Genomic DNA, 23225 nt, shown 5'->3' with positions numbered 1-23225 from the left:
CACTTTTGTGATAAAACCTCTCAAAGTTTTCAAATTTTTTAAAAAAAATTTTGTTGTTTTTTGAGTTGCCTCGCCCAAGTGCCAGGGAAGACACTTTAGGGATCATTGTTAGGCTATTTGCTGGGGGCAATGAGTAGGGTTGGTTCTCACCTCTTCAACATAACAAATTCTAGCTATTCATTGAGAAAATTTTGAGTTTTTTTCAAATTTGCTAAAAATTGTTACCATGCGCCAAGTTAACCGATCTTTATGAGAGTTTGTGAAATTTTTAAAGGCTTTAAATTAGTATAGTAGGTAGCCTTTAGAGTTAGCTCAATTCAATTGATCTGCTGGTCAGATAGAGTAGTTCAAAGTTTTTCATTTAACTCTTTGGTGATAATAAGGACTTATCCTCCCTTTTTTTCTACTTCTTCCAATAAAAATTTATTTTCTTTACCTTAGTTTACAGCTTGTTCAACATGTTCTACTGGCTTACTTTCATTCTTCGTTCATTCTTCTCAATCTGCCTTTAAACAGCAGATAATCAGAAAAGCAATCCAAAATGAACATTAGTCTTGACAAAGACGAAATCAAAAATAGATAAACCCTCAAAGCCCAGTTTTTAGATGCCGCAGTCTTGAAGTTTGTTCTTATAATTTACGCTTACCATCTCTAAAGGATATTGATGTTGATACTAGCCCCTCTATCCTCTCGTTAAGTAACAGGGGTATGTCTAACAACAAAAAGAGGTCAAATAATTTTACTCTTTGAAAAAAATTTTCTTTCATCGATTAGTTTCTTCTTTTTTCAGCTCCTTATATCCCAATCAGGAATATGGGAATCAATGGTAGTTTTTTCCAGCAATCTACCGGGTATGTTTGTTTAATTGCTCTGGAACAAAGATTAAATGCTCTTAAATCAGTTTACCCAAACTTTTGTGCTTTTTTGGGTTTTGGGTTGTCAGTCTTTGTGCTTTTTTCTGGAACATTTTCCGATCTCAAGTGAATTTTTTATTCTTTGACCACAATTTTTGACCTCAAATTTGTACTGTTTTCTTTCTTTCCGTTTTTTGAGAATTTTCTTAAACAGGACACCAATTGATAATTGCTTGATCTTCTAGTAGTCTTGTACTAGCTAAAAATGCTCTTTATAATTGTTTTTTGAGGTTTATGTCTGCGTAATGGAAATTTAATGAATAAAAATGGTAGTAACTTCTGATTGTTTCAAGCTTTCCGAAAAATTTTTCCAATTTTTGAGTTTTTTAAATCTTACTGAGTCAATGACTTGTTTTTAAAGCTTAAAAATGGGATAATGCATAGCTTCTAGAGATAATTCAATTCAATTGGTCTGCGGGTCAGATACAGTGGTTCTAAGTTTTTTCATTCGACTCTTTGGAGTGCATTTGAGGACTTGTCCTGCCATGTTTTTTTACTTCGTCCAATAAAGTTTTGGTCCGCTTTACCTGAGTTAACAGCTTGTTCAACATGTTTTACTGGCTAAATTTTGTTATTCGCTTCATTCTGTTTAAACTGCTTTTGTACAGCAGTTAATCAGAAAAGCAATCCAAAATGAACAAAACGAAAGCAAAGAGATTCAACATAAACGAAAAACGAAATCAAAAATAGAAACCGGATAAACCCTCAAAGCCCAGTTTTTAGATGCCCGAATATTGAAATTCGTTTTTATAAGTTACAGTTACCATCTCTAAAGCTTTTTGATGTTGATTCTAGCCCCTCTATCCTCTCATTAAGTAACAGTTGTTTGTCTAACAAAATGAAATCAAGTAAGTTCGCACTTTGAAAAAATTCTTACTTTAATCAGTTTCGTCATTTTTCCAGCTCTTACAATCCCAATCAGGGTTATGGGAATCAATCGTGGTTATTTTCAGCAATCTGCCGGGTGGATTTGTTTAATTGCTCTGGAACGAATCTCAATTGCTCTTGAAGGAAATTACGCAAACATTTGTGTTTTTGTTAATTCGAATCTTTTGACCGTCATTGCGCTTTTTTCTTGAAAACTTTTCTCTCAAATTTTTTTTACACACTTTACTTCTTTAATTTGGCGTGATCACGATTTGTTTTTTTCGAAATATTGTTTGTCGCTCAAACAGAACAGACTATAGATTGTGAGCGAATGAGTAGCAAAGAGGTTAAAGCATAGTCAATAATATGTGAGACTTTAGTGCTGGAGGTCGTGTGTTTGAACGGTCATTTGGTGGGTCATTTTGCACCCATGCAAATTTCAAAGTCTTGCCCTCTTAATTAGATTGCGCTGACAGTGGTTTGAGAGCAATTTTTCCGTTATTAATGTGTTTACGAGTAAGTTTGCTTTAAAGCGTTATATTTACACAGAACGAGGGGATCAGTCGATTTTATGAATTTCAAAACCGTTTAAAGAAATTTACTTGTTTTCTCTGTTTTAGCCTTTTAGTTTTTCCTGTAGTTTTCAAAAAACATCTAATGAAACGAACCTGTAAAATTTGTTTTCTTCGTTGGTCAGATTTATCTTTTCACAATCGAAAGTATTTGGATTGTTGGGCTGCTGTCTTTTTTTAGGAATTTTTCACGCATTATTCTGATGACTTTTAGCGTTCAGAACGGGAATAACATATGTAAAGATCGACGGGTACTAAAATGCAATAAAGGACCTTAGATAACTTAAGTAGTCTCTAAGGTGCTTAATGTACTGAAGTTGCTGGGAACGTCTAAATTCAAGGTTTTTTTCACAATTTTTGACCACAAATTTGTACTGTTTTCTTTCTTTCCGTTTTTTGAGAATTTTCTTAAACAGGACACCAATTGATAATTGCTTGATCTTCTAGTAGTCTTGTACTAGCTTAAAAATGCTCTTTATAATTGTTTTTTGAGGTTTATGTCTGCGTAATGGAAATTTAATGAATAAAAATGGTAGTAACTTCTGATTGTTTCAAGCTTTCCAAAAAATTTTTCCATTTTTTGAGTTTTTTAAATCTTCCTGAGTCAATGACTTGTTTTTAAAGCTTAAAAATGGGATAATGGATAGCTTCTAGAGATAATTCAATTCAATTGGTCTGCGGGTCAGATACAGTAGTTCTAAGTTTTTTCATTCGACTCTTTGGAGTGCGTTTGAGGACTTGTCCTGCCATGTTTTTTTACTTCGTCCAATAAAGTTTTGGTCCGCTTTACCTGAGTTAACAGCTTGTTCAACCTGTTTTACTGGCTAAATTTTGTTATTCGCTTCATTCTGTTTAAACTGCTTTTGTACAGCAGTTAATCAGAAAAGCAATCCAAAATGAACAAAACGAAAGCAAAGAGTTTCAACATAAACGAAAAACGAAATCAAAAATAGAAACCGGATAAACCCTCAAAGCCCAGTTTTTAGATGCCCGAATATTGAAATTCGTTTTTATAAGTTACAGTTACCATCTTTAAAGCTTTTTGATGTTGATTCTAGCCCCTCTATCCTCTCATTAAGTAACAGTTGTTTGTCTAACAAAATGAAATCAAGTAAGTTCGCACTTTGAAAAAAATTCTTACTTTAATCAGTTTCGTCATTTTTCCAGCTCTTTCAATCCCAATCAGGATTATGGGAATCAATCGTGGTTATTTTCAGCAATCTGCCGGGTGGATTTGTTTAATTGCTCTGGAACGAATCTCAATTGCTCTTGAAGGAAATAACGCAAACATTTGTGTTTTTGTCAATTCGAATCTTTTGACCGTCATTGCGCTTTTTTCTTGAAAACTTTTCTCTCAAATTTTTTTTACACACTTTACTTCTTTAATTTGGCGTGATCACGATTTGTTTTTTTCGAAATATTGTTTGTCGCTCAAACAGAACAGACTATAGATTGTGAGCGAATGAGTAGCAAAGAGGTTAAAGCATAGTCAATAATATGTGAGACTTTAGTGCTGGAGGTCGTGTGTTTGAACGGTCATTTGGTGGGTCATTTTGCACCCATGCAAATTTCAAAGTCTTGCCCTCTTAATTAGATTGCGCTGACAGTGGTTTGAGAGCAATTTTTCCGTTGTTAATGTGTTTACGAGTAAGTTTGCTCTAAAGCGTTATATTTACACAGAACGAGGGGATCAGTCGATTTTATGAATTTCAAAACCGTTTAAAGAAATTTACTTGTTTTCTCTGTTTTAGCCTTTTAGTTTTTCCTGTAGTTTTCAAAAAACATCTAATGAAACGAACCTGTAAAATTTGTTTTCTTCGTTGGTCAGATTTATCTTTTCACAATCGAAAGTATTTGGATTGTTGGGCTGCTGTCTTTTTTTAGGAATTTTTCACGCATTATTCTGATGACTTTTAGCGTTCAGAACGGGAATAACATATGTAAAGATCGACGGGTACTAAAATGCAATAAAGGACCTTAGATAACTTAAGTAGTCTCTAAGGTGCTTAATGTACTGAAGTTGCTGGGAACGTCTAAATTCAAGGTTTTTTCACAATTTTTGACCACAAATTTGTACTGTTTTCTTTCTTTCCGTTTTTTGAGAATTTTCTAAAACAGGACACCAATTGATAATTGCTTGATCTTCTAGTAGTCTTGTACTAGCTTAAAAATGCTCTTTATAATTGTTTTTTGAGGTTTATGTCTCCGTAATGGAAATTTAATGAATAAAAATGGTAGTAACTTCTGATTGTTTCAAGCTTTCCAAAAAATTTTTCCATTTTTTGAGTTTTTTAAATCTTCCTGAGTCAATGACTTGTTTTTAAAGCTTAAAAATGGGATAATGGATAGCTTCTAGAGATAATTCAATTCAATTGGTCTGCGGGTCAGATACAGTAGTTCTAAGTTTTTTCATTCGACTCTTTGGAGTGCGTTTGAGGACTTGTCCTGCCATGTTTTTTTACTTCGTCCAATAAAGTTTTGGTCCGCTTTACCTGAGTTAACAGCTTGTTCAACCTGTTTTACTGGCTAAATTTTGTTATTCGCTTCATTCTGTTTAAACTGCTTTTGTACAGCAGTTAATCAGAAAAGCAATCCAAAATGAACAAAACGAAAGCAAAGAGTTTCAACATAAACGAAAAACGAAATCAAAAATAGAAACCGGATAAACCCTCAAAGCCCAGTTTTTAGATGCCCGAATATTGAAATTCGTTTTTATAAGTTACAGTTACCATCTTTAAAGCTTTTTGATGTTGATTCTAGCCCCTCTATCCTCTCATTAAGTAACAGTTGTTTGTCTAACAAAATGAAATCAAGTAAGTTCGCACTTTGAAAAAAATTCTTACTTTAATCAGTTTCGTCATTTTTCCAGCTCTTTCAATCCCAATCAGGGTTATGGGAATCAATCGTGGTTATTTTCAGCAATCTGCCGGGTGGATTTGTTTAATTGCTCTGGAACGAATCTCAATTGCTCTTGAAGGAAATTACGCAAACATTTGTGTTTTTGTCAATTCGAATCTTTTGACCGTCATTGCGCTTTTTTCTTGAAAACTTTTCTCTCAAATTTTTTTTACACACTTAACTTCTTTAATTTGGCGTGATCACGATTTGTTTTTTCCGAAATATTGTTTGTCGCTCAAACAAAACAGACTATAGATTGTGAGCGAATGAGTAGCAAAGAGGTTAAAGCTCAGTCGTTAATATGTGAGACTGCAGTCCTGCAGGTCGTGTGTTTGAACGGTTATTTGGTGGGTCATTTTGCACCCATAAAAATTTCAAAGTCTTGCCCTCTTAATTAGATTGCGCTGACATTGGTCTGAGAGCAATTTGTCCGACGTTAATCTTTTTACGAGTAAGTTTGGTTTAAAGCGTTATATTTACACAGAACGAGGGGTCAGTGTATTTTATGAATTTCAAAACCATTCAAAGAAATTAACTTGTTTTCTCTGTTTTAGCCTTTTATTTTTTCCGGTAGTTTTCAAAAAAACTCTAATCAAACGAACCTGTAAAACATCTTATCTTCGTTGGTCACATTTATCTTTTTAATAGCCGCACACTCTCATTAGAATGTTTTTGCGCTATTTTTTACAATCCAATATATGTGGATTGTTGGGCTGCTGTCTTTTTTAGGAATTTTTCACGCATTATTCTGATGACTTTTAGCGTTCAGAACGGGAATAACATATGTAAAGATCGAGGCACTAAAATGCAATAAAAGAACTCAGATGACTGAAGAAGTCTCTATGGTGCTTAATGTACTGAAGTTGCTGGGAACGTATAAATTCAAGGTCAAAGGTCATTGTTAAAGTTTTCGAACACAAAACTCTGCTGTCTTCAATTTTTTCTCTTTTCTTGGTTTTTTTAAAACTGTACATCAACTTACAATTGCTTGAGCTTCTAATAGTCTTGTGCAACCTAAAAATGCCCTTTGTAACTATTTTTTGGTGTATATATCTGGGTAATGGAAACTTATTTACTAAAAATTGTAGTAAATTTCTCATTTTTTTCAAGCTTTCCAAAAGCGTCATCATTTTTGAATTTTTAATCTTTGTGAGTCAATTAATCGTTTTTGAGGCTTTAAAAAGGGATCCTCGATAGTTAGTTGATAGTGCTATCCAGTTTTACCAGAAACAATATCAAAAAATGAAATCAAAAAAAGAAACAGGATAAACGCATAATACCCGCAACCCGAAGTCAGAGTTTACATCTATGATGGGTTTTGACATTGATACTAGCCGCTGGATCCCCTCATTAAAAAACATGAGCCTGTATAACTACAAAATCCAATGAAAATTGTTCGCACTTTTAAAATGTGTTAGAAAATCAACTTTTATTATTGTTTTCTGTTCTTTCAATACCAATCGGTGTAATGGGAATCTATGGCGTTTCTTTTCCGGCAATCTGCTGAGTATTTTTTATGGTTAATTTTAAAATTTTCTCATTTTTTCTTTGATTTTTGGTCTTGTTTTTTTAAATCTTATCTTGGCTGCGACTTTTAAGCTGTTTAGAGGTTTTTTGTGGTGTTCGGTTTTTTTTTAAATTCACTGAACTTGAATTGTATTAGGGCGCTCTAGTTTTTTTAAGATCTGTTCAAACGTTTTCCTGATTTTTGAAGTCAAATTAAAGTGATGACTCCACGCCGAAAGAGGAAATGGAGCGAAAAAACAAGGTGTTTTGCGGCGTGAGTTTCGCTCTACTTTTCAGGTAGACTGAAAAACTGTCCACATGCGGCTTTTTTTAGTTTTCATGATAGGATTTTTTCTCCTAAATCGTTTTTCAATTCCATTTGAGGTCTGTTCTTGGTCTAGTTTTTTTGTTTTGTCAATGTAATTTCTTTGAAATGTTTGAGGATTTGTCTTTCTGGGCTTTTTTATTTCATCGTCTGACACTCTTTTTTTTGTTTGCACATTTTTTCACACAGCAAAGCTGGAAAAGTCAAATTTTTCTGAATGACTTCTTCCTCTCACTAAGGTTGTTTGCGCGCGTGACGTCATTTCTCTCTTTTGACTGTTTCTATGTAATTTGAGTGATTAGATTTTGATCGTACGTGAATTACCTCAGTGAATAAAATTACTTTTGCACTTAAGTTAAATACTAGCAGCGAAGCAATAGCGGCTATTTTTGGGGACATTGTGGTTTTTTGATTCGCCTTCTCCGTCGATGGTTCGACCATTGACTTTTTCAATTTCAGTGACTTCTACTTCTTTGCTGTTGACATTTGTGTGCTTGACGTCATTTGTTCTGCTTTTAGGTCAATTGCGTGACTTAGCTCACTCAAAAAAATGACTTCTGAACTCACTTATTGAACTTTTAATTTTATGAGCATTTAGTAATTAAAGATCAATAGTGTGCATCTAAGTAGGGCCAAACAAATATGCCCTAATTCTTGAGTGTTAGAGTTTTGAGTTTCTGATTTCGAATATTAATTTTGAAAAAGCTCTTTTAAGGTTTTTTCCTGGTAGAGCGTATGTGTGTCATAAAAATGACCGTCGTCCGAATCTAGCCCAAAAAGTCTAGTGGTCTAAAAGACTGCTGGTCAATCTATCTATCTTGTTCCTTTAGCTGTTTCAATTCTATGGAAGGCCACAAGCGTCTATCGCTGCGATTTCCGGCAATCTGCCGGCTATGTTTACTTTTGCGCCTAATTTTAAACTGAATTAGTTGAGGGTGCAAGGAACTCATATGAATAAAAAGTCCCTAATAGAAAGGCTTCTGCGAATTGAGTTTTAAGAAGCTTTATTAATTTATCGCTGATTTTTTTTTTGAATGGTGCCAATATATTTTTTTTCAGTATATATCTGTATCTGATAGTATCTATAATATACGGCACGCAATTCTATTTGGCAGCTATTGCGGGAATCTGCTGGCTATGTTCAATGTCAATGCAGTTATTTGAATCTGCTTGAAGTACTATTACAAAAAAATAATAGTTGTTTTTCTGGCTATGTTTAATTGTAACGCAATCTGGAGTATAGGAGAAATGTCTTTTTAACCAACAGTTCTGTGGAGCGGAATTGATACAGTAAGTGAAACGCGTGAAAACGTTGTTTTACTGTTGATCAAAATTGAAAGGTGGAGCGAAAAGGGAGTGTTCTTTTCATTCTTACCACTGGCGTTGACGGAGCGAGAAATTGAGGTGTGAAAATTTGCCCAGAATAATTGGTTGTATTTGCGCCCTAGACAAAGCGTCGTAGCACACACCTGTACTACGACATCAAAGCAGAATTGTTCAAGCTGCCACGAAAGCAATCATTCAAAGCGTCTCTCCCATTCTCTAACAAGAATTCAACCAGGCGCACCGGCACCTTCACAAACGTCAAGTGGGAGTCCAACGTAAAACTGGCAATCAATTTCCCATCGGTGGAAGTGAGCTTGCAATTGGACAGCTTTCTGGGCTCTGTGAGTGTGAAGACAGAGAAGTTGGTGGGCAAGGCATTACTCCATCTCACAAGTGACAAACGCAAAGTGGCATTCACAAAGGTACAGGCAATTTTTTTAAACCTTGATGATAGTACTAAACTCGGGTTTACAAAAACCGGGAATTTATTCATCTCTTCTTATTCGGTCATTATCGTGCTCCTTTTTTACAACACGGAGAGGAGTTTTGGAAATCTCCTTTTTTATAGCTGAGCGTAGCTATATTGCGGTGCTCTTGGTTTTTTACAATTCAAAGAATTTGATTTGTATTGGGGCGCTGTCTTTTTTTACGACTCGAAGAGGAGTATTGATTTTCTCTCGGTCTTTTTTTTACAGGAAGTAGATTTGTTCACGCGGCATTTTGACCTAAAAGCGAAAGTGAGAAAAGCTGTCTCGGTGAACAGATTTTTGCTAAGCGAGAGAAGTTTTTTAATCATGCGCTTCGTTTAGTGAATGACTTTTTGACTTTGAAGAGTAGTTTTTGACTGAATGGCGCACATATAGATAACCGTTTTTAGCCGTTTTTTGGACTAAGTGGCCCAATTTTTTTGCTTTTAATTTGGTTTCTTATAGAAATAAAGTTTATTCGATACTATATTGAAATTTCAACCTCGGAAATTGATTGCACAGTGTTTTGCAGAGCCTGAAAATGCGTTTCAAGTTGAAAATTGGCACATATTTCTTGATTTTTTAGTTAATTCTTGGCTTTTTTCTATTAATTTCCTCATTTTTGGAACTTTTAACCGTCTTTTTGTCAAAAATGAGTTAATATGGCAACTTCTCTTTGATAATTCATATACTCAATGCCTCTTTCTGCCTCAATATAATTTTGTTTTATAAAATTTACATATGCTAATCCGATTTTGGTAGTTTTTTTTCGATTTTCGTCAGTTTTTTGTTTGTATTTTGGTTGTAATTGCTAGAAATAGTCTTTTTGCGCAATATGAGGGACCTTAATTTCGTTTCAATAAAAATTCAATCATTTTCTGGCGTTAGGTTTTTGAAAAACAGTTAAAACTTTTTCATAAATACTGTCTTAAAAGTTTTTTGACCATTTTTTTTGCAAAATGTTTTTATTTTTCGTATTTATGAATTCTGCTTTTTCCTATTTTTGTTCTCTTCAGGAGAATAGATCTTTGTATCGAATGACTAGTTTTCTGTTCTATGTCTTTAATGCTGAACAATGAAATGTATTCGTTTTTCTTGAATTTTTTAAATTGATTTTAAAATTTCAAAAATCAAATTGATTTTTAACTTTCCAAAATCAAGAATGTCTTTTTGTTACGGTGTTTCTTACATTTTACCCATATTTACATTCTAGTTAGTATCATTCTAGCTTTGTGCTGGCACCTACATTTTTTTCGGTATATTGATTTTTTTCAGCTGAAAACAATGAATGATTTCAGCTTTTTCTTAGATTTTCGTCATTTCTTTGGTTTGCAATTGATTTATTTCAACATAAGGCAGTACTGAGAGTTTGATAGCAAGTTTTTTTTCCAAAAATTCACTTATGACTAATTACTACAGCTTTCTTCCGGCTTTGGTATATTTTACACAATTTTTTGCCTTTGAATATTCTTCTGCTGCTCATGTCTTTTCTATGATCAATTTTATTTTTGATTTGGTATGAAATCATGTTGTCTAGCTTATGTAAAACAAGGAACAGGTGTCTTATGTTTTTGTCCTTATCGCAGTGATTAGAAGTCTAATTATAGGTGTTTTCTGATTCTTAAATTTGAGCTTTCTTTTTTGAAAAGATTTAACTTAGTTTCTAAGATTATTATCTGCCGTTTGCTTTCGCGATCTTTATCAGATTAGAATCATGAATTATTTGAGGGCTATTGACAACATTGTCAGCTTTTTCAGACTATCAGGTTATTGACCACCTTAAATATGTTGGATTTTTTAAAGTTAACAAACGTTTTCATTAATATAAAATTTTGCAATTACGGTTTTGTTTGTGAAGTTTTGATGCTTCGAGTCGGTTCCGGAATTCTTCCGGCTATGTTTTTTTAAGATCTATTCACACATTTTCATTATTTTTGAAGTCAAATTGGAGTAGTAATTTCGGTCACGCCGAAACAGGTAGTGGAGCGAAAAAGCGAGTGGTTTTGTGGCGTGAAATTTTTCCGCTCTAAATTTAAAGTAGAGTGAGAAAACGGTGCTTGAACAACAATTTGCTTTCTTGCTGGTGGTTTTTTGTTCACATGCGGCAATTTCACTTTGATTTTTTACTGTTTTTTTGATTTTTTGTATCGGATTTTTTCCTAAATGGTTTTCTCAATCCATTCAGAGCTCTTTCTAGGCCTAGTTTTTTGTTTGAATTAAATTTTCATTTCTCGCTAGTGGCGACATTGATTTTTTTGTTTTCTTTTTTCTTGTTTTTTGATCTGATTTTTTAAAAATGGGTTTCTCAAATCACTCATAGTCGTTATATAGGTCTTGTTTCTTCTATTAAGTCAATCAAAATTGTACGTCAGGACTTGTCCTGCTATGTTTTTGTGTTTCGTCGTCTGACGCTCTTTTTTCGTTTCACATTTGTTCACACAGCAAAGCTGAAAAAGTCAAATTTTCTGAATTACTACTTCCTCTCACTAACGGCATTTGCGTGCGTGACGTCATTTCTCACTCGCTTTAGCGAAAGTTTTTAGGTTATTTGCGTGATTAGATTTTGATCATACGTGACTTACCTCACTCGATAAAATGACTTTTGCACTTTAAAACTTAAGTTCAATTTGAATTTGTATAAGGTCAAAGGAACTCATTTTTGCAGTAAAGGTCCCTAATAAGAGGCTTCTGTGGAATGAATTTTGACAAGCTTTATTATTTTATCGCTGAATGTTTTTTACCCTAGTTTTTTGAGCGGCGTCAATTTTTTTTTCAATTTAGATATGTATCTGTTTCTATCGCTATTATATGGCACGCTGGTCTATTCTTTCGCAGCTATTCCGGCGATCTGCCGACTATGTTTATTAAAAGCCGCCTCAGATTCTCAGCCGGCTATTATAGTGCTCCTTTTTTATTATTTACTTCGTCGTACTAAATTTTTTTCGCTTTACCTTAGTTCACAGCTTGTTCAACATGGTGCATGAAATAATTTGACATCTCTAAACCAGTTTCACTCTCCTCTCATTCTGCTAAAAGTTTTTTTAGACAGCAGTTGCTCAGCAAAGCAATTTAAAATGAACAGAGTCAGTGTTAAAAAGCGAAATCAGAAATAGAAACGGGATAAACCCATAAAGCCCGATTGTAGATGCCCGTTGCTCGAACTTTGTTCTTAGTTACCATTTCTAATGCTTATTGGTATTGATGCTGGACCCTGTGTGGTCTCACTACGAAACAGGAGTATGTTCAACTCCAAAATGACGTCGCACTTAAAACTGTTTGTGTTCAAAAGTCATTTTTTTCATTGGCTTTTCTCTTCTTTCAATCCAAATCTTGGTTATGTTAATCAACGGCGGCTTTTTTCCAGCAATCTGCCGGGTATCTTTATAGATGCTATGCTGTAAGAGGAGCGTAGCTGTTTTGCGGCGTTCTTGGCTTTTCTTTTTGTTACGTCGCCTGACGTTGTTTTGCGTTCTACAATTTTTCTTTCAGACCACAAACTTCAAAAGAGCAAGTTGATATTTCATACCGCTATTTCACTGCTCTTTTGCTACTTTAATGGGCGTGATTTTTGTACGTCATTTCGTAAACTAATTGGCTGTGAGTTTTAAGCTGAGCTGTGTGATAAGTATTTTGACAATAAATGGCGTACCTCACTCTCTAAATGACTTCTAACTTCATTTAGGTCATTTGTGATCAATCTAGCCCATTTCGAGGTCAATATAGGATCCCTATATAATGATTACTGTTAATAAGAAAAAAATATAATTAAAATAAAATCACGATTTTGAATTTTTAAATGAAGTTCTTAGTTTGAAAACGTTTTAGTCTTTATAAGTTTGTAACAGCATCAGCGTAATTCTGTATCTGCTTTTAACTATATTTTACATCACGTCTGGTTTTTGTCTAGTCATCATCTTGTCTTGAATTGCTCTTGAACGAAGTTTATATCAATTATTGTAAACGTGTTGGTCTTTTTGTATGCAATTTTTTTGCTTGACCGTTTTTTTGCTTTTCTTCTAGATCATTTTTTGACTTCTCAAGTGACTTTTTCACGCTTTCGTTCTTCATTTTTAAGTGATCTATATTGCTCTCACTCCGAAGTAAAGCTTGTTGCTAATATGAAATCGGTTTCAGCATATTACCCAGAAGGGCCTGAAAACCGAGTGGACAGCGCATTCGTTAAGGGATCGGGAGGTCAATGGTTCGAATCCCGGCGTGGTCAAATATTTTTCCACCCGCTTGTCGTTCGAGAGCAATTCTTCGGACAATAATCGGTTTATGTTCTTTTTGCTGCTATTTCGGCAATCTGTCGGCTATGTTCTAATAAATATCGTTATTGAAATTCACACAGGAAGTGATACGCGCGAAGAACGTCGTTTTTTTCTGATCAAATTTGAGGAGCGCCGGGAAAAAAGAAGAGTTCTTTTTGTTCATACCTCTAGTTTTGAGAGAACTAAATTTTTGGTTCACGTGCGGCTTTTTCAAAGCGTTTTTTTGTCGTTAACTTCCTTTTCTGTTTTGAAGGTTTATATAGACTGTTTCAATAATAATAGGGCTGCTTCAAAAGCGTTTTGACTTTTGATAAATTAATCGAGGAAATTTTTTCCTGGGATATTTTTGAGATTTATATGCATTTTTTTGGCCCAGTATTTTGTTCTATTGTATCTATTCTTACTTTTCTAGTTGTTTCCGGAATTTCTTCCGCTGTATTTTTGTTCAGTACACCGTTTGCATTGGTGTACTGAATATCTTATCTTACCACTATCTGATTACGTGCAAAAACTCTGGTCGGCAATTTTATTCAATTGTTCAGTGAATTTTATCGCTCAGCAATTCTATTTATGTGAATTGCATTATTATCTTTTTAATAGCCGCCCTCATCTTCTCAGCCGGCTATTATTGCGCTCGTTTTTTTTTACGACTCGAAGAGGAGTATTGGAGAAGTCCTTTTTTTTAATCAATTTTAGGAGTAAATTTTGAAGCGGGAAATGAAACGCGTGAAAAAATTTGGAGTGATTTTGGTGCTGAACAAAAGTGAAGAGCGGAGCGAAAAGAGAGTGGTTTTTGTTCACACCGCTGTTTTTGAGAGAGCGAGAAATTGATGTGTGAAAAAAATTTTTCTAAGCGAGCGAATTTTTTTTGTTCACGTGCGGCTTTTTAAAGCAGCTTTTTACAACTTTTGATGGTTATGAGGTTTGATTACGATATTGTATTAGTTTTAGGTTTGTTTTGATAGGAATTGAAGGTTGCAAGTAGTTAATTTGATTTTTAATGCTAATTTGGAGGTTTTTGATCAGTTTTGCTGATTTTTAGAAGAAATTTACTAAATTTTTACCTGTTTTTTTGTTTTACTGCTTTAAGTGGGATTTGAATAGAAGCTTGTTACTTAAGGAATTGTAGGATACCAATTGACTAAAGTTTTATTGGTATAAATCATTTTTTCTAAGGAAAAATGACCAAAAAATTGAGAAATTTTAAACCATTTTTCTCATTTTTTGCAGTTTTTCTTTTTTTTTAATCTTACACAAGTGTCTTACCCACCCTATTATTACTTGCCCATTGTTTTGTGCGAGTTTTTCATTGCTCTAGTTGCAAAGGAATCCTATTCGGCTTTATATTTCCTTGTACTAATAAAAAAAACTCATTTAGTTTTTATAGTTTTTTTTGTTGAATTTGTTGTTGAATGCCGTTTCCATTCCTTAATTTTTTATGGCATTTGTGGAGGTTTAGGGTTCATAATAGTTGTTCTAGTTTTTTTGTAATAAGTATGGGCAATTTTGGATATGAATCATTTTTTGGTTGAGAAATATGACAAAAAATGGCGAAAATTGGAACTATTTTTCTTAATTTTTTTCTTTGTAATTTTTCGGGTTTTTTCTGTTTTTTGACACAGTTTTCTTGGGCTATTATGACTTGTCTATTTTTTTGCGAGCATCTGGTTCCCCTTATGGCTGAAGAGAATTTTTCTTTGGATTTATATGCTTTTGTAATATTAAGAAATTTACTAACTTTTTCCAGTTTTTTAGTGCAAGTTGTTTTTGAGATTTTTTTTTATAATTTGGCCTCAAGTATTTTTAAAACTTTCACTTAAGTGGTTTTAGTAAGTACTAGTTGTTTTGATGAAGTAATTTTGGCAGAGATAGGTATTTCGGGATCTCAAGTTATGACAAAATTTGATCAGATTTTTTTTTATATGTTAACAGACTTGATTTTTTTGTTTTTACTTTTTGTTTTATGTTTTGGTTTTGAGAAAATCATAAATTAGCGGAGGCAAGTTTTTTCTGATGAGTAGCTGGATAGCGGTTAAATAGATTTTCACTTCGAGTCGTTTCTGGAATTCTTCCGGCTATGTTTTTTACTTCGTCAAACTTTTTTTTGCTTTACCATTTTGCCGCTTTTTCGACATTTTGCGTGAAATCTTTTTGACTTCTTTAGGCTAGTTTCTCTCTTCTCTCATTCCGCTAAAAGTGAATTTGAACATCAGTTGCTAAGCAAAGCAATTCAGAATGAACAGAGTCGGTATAAAAAATTGAAGTCATGAAATAGAAACGGCATAAACACATAAAGCCCAATTTTAGATGCCCGCTCTTTGAACGTCGTTCCTATAAGTCTTAGTTACCACCTCTAATGCTTATTGGTGTTGATAGTAGCCCCTGTAGCCTCTCTCTAAGAAACAGAAGTATGTTCAACTACGAAATGCCATCAAAATATATCGGACTTAAAAAATATTTTTGTACAAAAATCTTTTTTTTTCAATATATTCTATTCGTTCAATCCCAATCATGCTTATTGGAATCAACGGCGGCTATTTTCCGGCAATCTGCCGGGTATGTTTTTATGTGAGTTTCCATGTCAAGTACGTACCATCTTTGTGCATGATTTGCATCCTTTAAAATAATGACTTCTACAGACAGTTTATGGATTAAGATTTCTGATTCAAACTCTCATTGTGCGGTGTTCGTGGTTTCAACGACTCGACGAGGAGTATTGATGGATTGTATTTGAAACAGGGAATGAAATGCATGAAAGCAAAATTTGCTGTAGCTTTGACAAAAAAGAGCGTGCTTTTCTGTTCATGTCGCTTATTTGGAAGAGTGCTAGAAAATTATTGAAAGCACTTACTTTAGTTTTAACTGCAACTTTTTCAGTTAAAGGTTTTCGTCTCAATTATCGAAGCTGGTAATAGTGCGTTTGGAATATACTGCTTTTATAGCTGCGAAGCTGTAAGCTGAGCGGAGCTATATTGCGGTGCTCTTGGTTTTATACAATTCAAAGAAATCGAATTCTATTGGGGCGCTGTCTTTTTTTAAGATCTGTTCACACATTCATGATTTTTGAAGTCAAATTGGAGTAGTGATTTTGGTCTCGGTGTAACAGGAAGTGGAGCGGAAAAGCGAGTGGTTTTGCGGCGTGAAATTTTTTCGCTGTAATTTTAAATTAGAGTGAGAAAACTATGTTTGAACAAAAATTCGGTGTCTGGGTAGTGGTTTTTTGTTTACATGCGCCAATTTCACTCTGATTTTTACTGTTTTTTCGATTTTTTGGATCGGATTTTTTTTCTAGATGGTTTTCCCAAGTAGAGTGAGAAAACGGTGTTTGAACAAAATTTCGCCTTCTCGCTAGTGGTTTTTTGTTCACATGCGGCATTTTGACCTTGGTTTTCTGTTTTTTTTTAAAATTGCTCTTGAAGAAAGTTCATAGCAATTATTGTAAACGTGCGTGTCTTTTTTATGCAAATTTTTTCGCTTGACAATTTTGACTTTTCAAGTGACATTTACGCCCTTGACTTTTTGCGTTTCGCGTGATCTAAAATTCTCTCTCAATCACAATTTCAAGCAGCTAAATTCAATTGGCGGCAATTTAATACTAAAAGTCAATTGAAAAGTGCGCCGAAACTGGTGCCATTTTTACTTTAAATCTTAATAGTGGTATATGTTAACCTCTAATATGGTTATTTGAAGGCTACTATTGAACTTCTTAGTTCCATTTAGACTCCTCCTCCCTCCTACTTCCCCCCGACTGAAGCAGGCTGCAATTGATTTGAGCTCCCACTAGTCGTTCGAGAGCAATTATTCCGACGTTTAGTCGGTTATGTTTTATTTTTTTTTGATCTGATTTTTTTCTAGAAATGGTTTTCTCAATTCATTCATAGTCCATTCTAGGTCTAGTTTATTTGTTTATTTAATTAAAAATCATTGAATTGTACGTCAGGACTTGTCCTGCTATGTTTTTGTTTCGTTGTCTGACGCTCTTTTTCGTTTTACATTTGTTCACACAACAAAGCTGAAAAAGTCAAATTTTTTGAATGACTTCTTCCTCTCACTAATGGTGTTTGCGCGCGTGATGTCTTTTCTCATTCTTTCTCTAGCATAAGTTTTAAGATCATTTGCGTGATTAGATTTTGATCATACGTGGCTTACCTCACTCAATAATATGACTTTTGCACTTCAAAACTTAAGTTCAATTTGAATTATTTTGGGGTCAAAGGAACTTATATGTACACTAAAGGTCCCATTTAAAAAGCTTCTGCTGAAAAAATTTTAACAAGCTTTAATAATTTATTGCTGAATGTTTTTTACCTAGCTTTTTGAGAGGTGTCGATTTTTTTTCAGTTTAGATCTGTACCTGTTTCTGTCTCTATTATACCGTACGCAAGTCTCTTCTTTTGCAGCTATTCTGGAAATCTGTCAGCTTTGTTTTTTTTTCAGTTTTACGGTTCTCGTTGTTGTTTTTTAATCATTCTTTTTCTTGAGAGCAGTTCTAAACTCGGGTCACTTTTAAACAAATTTCCAATTTTTTTCAGTTTTTTTTCTCTAAATTGTGGTTTAAAAATTTTGTCCAAAGTATTGGGCGGAGGGCTGAACTGTGAGAAGTCTCAATTTGATGTTCTAAGGTTATTGTTTGGGAGTTGCATTTTCTCGTTTTTTATAGACTTTTGCATTTTATTGAGAATGTTTTTTACTTTGTCCTCTCTCGTCAACTTTACCTTTACTCGGTTTTTTCTTTATGAACCCGTTACATTGTCTTTCAATTGGTGGTTTCATGTTCGGACTCGTAAGTTTTGTTTTGGACTACCTGTGTTTCTGTATTGCAAAGTGTCTTCAACCATACTTTTAGAGTCGCAACTTGAAGTTAATTTTTTCAGATGCTTCTTCAGTTTTTAATAGCCGCCGTCAGCCTCAAACGGCTGTTTTTTAGGCGCTCTCCCATTTTTATATTATTATTATTATTATATATATTAAATATATATTATATATAATATATATAATTTTATATATTTTTTTTTTAAATAATTCGTTTTTTTAATAAATTTTTTCTTGAGAGCAATTCTAAAGGCTGGGCACTTTTACACGAATTTCCATTTTTTTCAGGTTTTTTTCTTTGTTTTCTCTATATTGTTGCTAATATTTTCCTCCAAAGTATTGGGTAGAGGTCTGAACTACCAGAAGTCTCAATTTGAAGTTCTACGGATAGTGTTTGGGAGTTGCATTTTATCGTTTTTTTTTTGAATTTTTTTTTGAATTTTAATGAGAATATTTTTTCACTTTGTCGTCTCTCGTCAACTTTCCTTTTACTCGTTTTTTTTTCTTTATGAACCCGTTACATTGTCTGTCAATTGGTGGTTTCATATTCGGACATTCCTAAAGTTATGTTGCGAACTGCCTGTGTTTCTGTATTGCAAAGTGTCCTCAACCATACTTTTAGAGTCGCAACTTGAGGTTAATTTTTTCAGATGCTTCTTCAGTTTTTAATAGCCGCCGTCAGCCTTTTAAACGGCTATTATTTAGGCGCTCTCCTTTTTTAAAAAAAAATTCGCCTTACCTTGAGGTCAAAGGAACTCACTTGTGTAATAAAGGTCCCTAATATGAAGACTTAAAGTCTTCTGCTGAGTCTATTTTTACAAGTCTTAAAAATGTATCTTTTTCCATCAGTATTATACGGCACGCAAGTCTTTCGCAGCTATATCGGCTGTTTTTGTCTGCCGGCTAATTTTTTCGTTTAGTTGCCTGTTCAATCCCGATAAAGGTCGTAGAGGTCAGTCGCGACTGCTTTTTGGCAATCAGATGGCTCCCTTCGATAGTAGGTTTTACTTCTTTATCTTCGCGGCAATTTAATTGATTCACAACCAAAGTGTTGAGCAGAGTTTTGTCTTGTCAGTAAACAATACAAACAATCCTTTAGCTAGTCAATCTAAAGACTATCTTTAACTCATTTCTTTGCGCAGATGAGCCTCGGAAAGTCAGAGCTCTCTTCGAAGACGGCGACATTTAGCCCCAATCTGCTGCTGCAGGACTGCCTTTTGAGCTTATCTATGAAGAGACTTCCTCAACGGCACCCGACTCACTCTCTGAGACTGCGAGTGAAGAGGACAGAGTTGAAACTCAACTACAGGACCATGCCTATTCTCATGGGCAGATTTGTCAATGTGAAGTTCACTTTCTCAGACTACTGGGTTCTGGAATCTGGCAGGTTTGAGTCCGTTAAAACCCTCTTGCGTTAAGGTGTACTCCTGAAATAATGCAAGGATCGCGTGGAAAAGGAAATGTTTCCACCGCAAAAAGCTCTCAGTTTTTTAGTAATTAATCTGATAGTGTTTCTTATGGTGAACTTATTATGAAACGCTAATTTGGCGTGAAATATAGCTTTTCACCGCAGGTCCTTCTTTGCTCGCATGACTTTTTAACGCTTGAATTCTTGAGTTTTGCGTGACTTAAATTGCTTTTATTCAGAAATTAAGCCATTTTCTAAAATAAGGGCGATTGTGAGATAAGAGATCTGTAATTTTTTTGCATTGTCTTTAAAACAGAGAGTCAAATCGGTGAAAACCAGTAAGTGTTTAGGTCTAATTGCTGTAGATAAGAGAAAAGATTGATTTGTTTTTTGTTCATGTCGCTTTTTTAAGAGATAGCAAATAAAGTAGGTATGAAAAATCTTCGCCAACCGAGCAAATTTTTCTCTATCACATGCGCTATTTCCAAAGCAGTTAGTTTAAATTCCATTTTAATTGCTCTCAAACGAAGTTTGTAGCAATTATATTGGTCCTGGTGGTCTTTTTTATGCGATTTTTCGCTTGACCTATTTTTCGTCTGACCCATTTGCCTTTTTGTCCTCGAAAATGGGATGAACAGGTACCGCCCAGCGGGCATTAAGTTCTCTTAGAGCCTTTCAGCTCACTAGTCTTCAAGTATGAGATTCACACAAACTATTTTGGAGACTTATATTTATAGTGTGAAGAGAGGTTTGAAGAGTTTGACCCCCTACCCCTATCATCGTCCCCCGGTGAAACCCCCCCCCCCCGCTGCGCTCGCTAAAGCTAGCCTCACTAAACCGTGGCTAGCTACCGACGAAGCCAACCGGGGCTAGCGACCGTTTGAGAGCAATTCGCCCGACGTTAGTCGGTTATGTTTCTTCAAATAAAAGCGTTTGTCTTCTCATTTATCTATGCTAGTGAAAGTGAGTTTAGAAACAGTTTTGACCATCTGACACATTTTTAATTTCAATTATGAGCTATTTTTCAATTTTTCCATATTGGGCGCTTTTTTAGCAGTTTTGTTTTGTATTGTCCTTCAATTTTTTTTAATAGCCGCCCTCATCTTCTCAACCGGCTATTATAGCGCTCCTATTTTTTTATTTCGTCGAACTTTTTTTCGCTTTACCATTTTGCCGCTTTTTCAGCATTTTGCGTGAAATCTTTTTGACTTCTCTAGGCTAGTTTCTCTCTTCTCTCATTCTGCTAAAAGTGAATTTGAACATCAGTTGCTCAGCAAAGCAATTCAAAATGAACAGAGTCAGAATAAAAAATTGAAGTCAGAAATAGAAACGGGACAAATCCATAAAGCCCAATTTTAGATGCCCGCTATTTGAACGTCGTTCCTATAAGTCTTAGTTACCATCTCTTATGCTTATTGGTATTGATAGTAGCCCATGTAGCCTCTCTCTAAGAAACAGAAGTATGTTCAACTACGAAATGCCATCAAAATAAATCGGACTTAAAAAATGTTTTTGTACAAAAATCTTTTTTCGATATCTTCTATTCTTTCAATCCCAATCATGCTTATTGGAACCTACGGCGGCTATTTTCCGGCAATCTGCCAGGTATGTTTAGCATTTGTAGAGTTATGTGGCTGAAATTAGTTTTTTTTGTAGTTTTGTTTTAGCTGCCCTATAATTTTTTTGATAGCATTTTTGAGTTGTTTTTGTTACACCTAATTGAGTCTTTTTGAGCTACTTTTTAGCCGATTTTCGTTTTTTAATGATTTAAGCTTATTTCTTTCTGTTTCTCACTGAAGTTTTTATTTCAGATATATTCTAAGGATAATGCAACTGAAAGATAGAATTAAAGCTAATCATAAGACAGGGTAGTTTTCTAGGTTTTTTGCCTCTAGAGTTTTTGGAGTCGCGCTTTTTTAAAAAATTTGTATCAAATGCTATATAATTTTTTATTGTCAGATGCTTTTCTAATGTTATTTTTTCTGTTATTGTTTGAAAAGGACTAATACAATTAAGTAGGAGGATGATTAGATAAGCTGTTGTGGTCAATATATTCCTTTGATTCCTTTCCGGACGTCTCCCGTCTATGTTTCTTTGGTCATCAATATTTTTGACGTCACAGTTACTTCAAATCTGCTTTTGGACGATTCTTTTACGCAACTTTGACTGAATTACCCAATTGACATCTTTTTTTACTTTTAGTTTAGCATGTTTTTGCTCCTTCGTTTGATTAAATTTTTGGCTTCGTGGCTCAACTCTCTCTCGAAAAAGACATCCTCACTCTCAACTTGACTTTTTTTACTTTGATTCAAGCAGATAATATCAACTGAGAAGTTTATGTCGCTGTAATTTACGGTTATATGAGAGCAGCTAATAGAAGCTGAAATAATTTATACAGATTTCTAATCGAAATGTAAGATCTCACTTATTAATTGAGTCTGAGTTATTAATTGCTCTCAAACTAAGTTTGTAGCAATTATATTAGTCCTGTGGTCTTCTTTATGCGATTTTTCGCTTGACTGATTTGTCGTCGGACCCATTTGACTTTTTGCCCTCAACATCCGGATATTCAGGTAGTGCTCGGAGAGTATTGAATGGCCAGGGTGCTCTCTGCTCTCTTAGAGTCTTACTAGTCTTTAAGCAAGCGATTCTTCGAAACTGTTTTGATGAGACATTTTCAGGGTGGGAGGGGGCGGTTCTTAGTCTTAAAGGTTTGGACCCCTAAGTAATCACCCCTACCCCTCAGTCACCCACACCCTCCAAGCCCCGTCCACCCTCATTCAACCTGGCGATTTAGAAATCCCTCTCACAATCCCCCCCCCAATGCCATCATCTCTAAACCCCAGCTAGCTACTACCGAAGCCAACACCTTGTCAGTCATTTGAGAGCAGTTCGCGGGACGTTGATCGGTTTTGTTTAACCTCAGTTATTAAAGTGATTGTGTATCACTTTAATTGAAGGATTTTTAAGAGCAGCTAATAGAAGCAGCAATAAATTATTTGTACAGATTCTTAATCAACTTATAAATATAACGTCTCAGCAATCAATAAAAAGAGTAATGAAATTTGTTGTTTGGCCTGTTTTAAGTAGCCACATCAGCTTCTCAGGCGGTTCTTATAGCGCTCCTATTTTTACAATTCAAAGAATTTGAATTGTTTTGGGGCGCTGTCTTTTTTTAAGATCTGTTCGCAAATATTGATGATTTTGAAGTCAAATTGGAGTAGTGATTTTGGTCACGCTGAAACAGGAAGTGGAGCGGAAAAGCGAGTGGTTTTGCGGCGTGAAATGTTTTCGCTCTAAAGTCAAAGTAGAGTGAGAAAACGATGTTTCAACAGAAATTCGCTTTCTCGCTAGTTGTTTTTTTGTTCACATGCGGCAATTTCACTTTGATTTTTAATGTTTTTTCGGTTTTTTGGGATCGGATTTTTGTCTAAATGGTTTTCCCAATTCATTCAAAGTCCATTCTAGGTCTAGTGTTTCTTCAGTCAATGAAAAATTTTTGAATTGTACTTCAGGACTTGTCCTGCTATGTTTCGTTACTTCGTGGAATTAAAATTTTTCGCTTTACCTTAGTTCACAGTTTGTTAAACATTTTCCGTGAAATCTTTCTGAATTCTCTAGGCTAGTTTCACTCTTCTCTCATTCTGCTTAGAGTGTTTTTAGACAGCAGTTGCTCAGCACAGAAATTCAAAATAAACAGAGTCAGTATCAAAAATGAAATCAGAAAGAGAAACGGGATAAAACAATATAGCCCAACTTTAGATGCCCATTACTCGAACTTTGTTCTTAAATACCATCTCTATTGGTTATCGGCATCGATACTAGCCTTTGTGTGGTGTACGTTCGGCTTCAAAATGAC

The 23225-nt window shown here is 34.6% G+C and overlaps 1 protein-coding gene across 3 annotated transcripts in view; it reads left to right on the top strand.

Moving 5' to 3' along the window:
• LOC142342770 (bridge-like lipid transfer protein family member 1) overlaps positions 1–23225 on the top strand; it is a 166090-nt gene that overhangs the window by 105192 nt on the left and 37673 nt on the right. For all 3 annotated transcript variants that reach the window (XM_075394337.1, XM_075394328.1, XM_075394346.1), the window contains 2 exons: positions 8531–8830; positions 19101–19345. In XM_075394337.1, the coding sequence (XP_075250452.1) occupies positions 8531–8830; positions 19101–19345 (545 nt within the window). The remainder of the gene's footprint in view (positions 1–8530; positions 8831–19100; positions 19346–23225) is intronic.

This window comes from Convolutriloba macropyga, chromosome 1 (assembly GCF_964194025.1).
Source record: "Convolutriloba macropyga chromosome 1, txConMacr16.3, whole genome shotgun sequence".
Classification (NCBI taxonomy): domain Eukaryota; kingdom Metazoa; phylum Xenacoelomorpha; order Acoela; family Convolutidae; genus Convolutriloba; species Convolutriloba macropyga.
The sequence above is the reverse complement of the archived record's forward strand: the minus strand, read 5'-3'. Positions and strand labels throughout refer to the sequence as shown.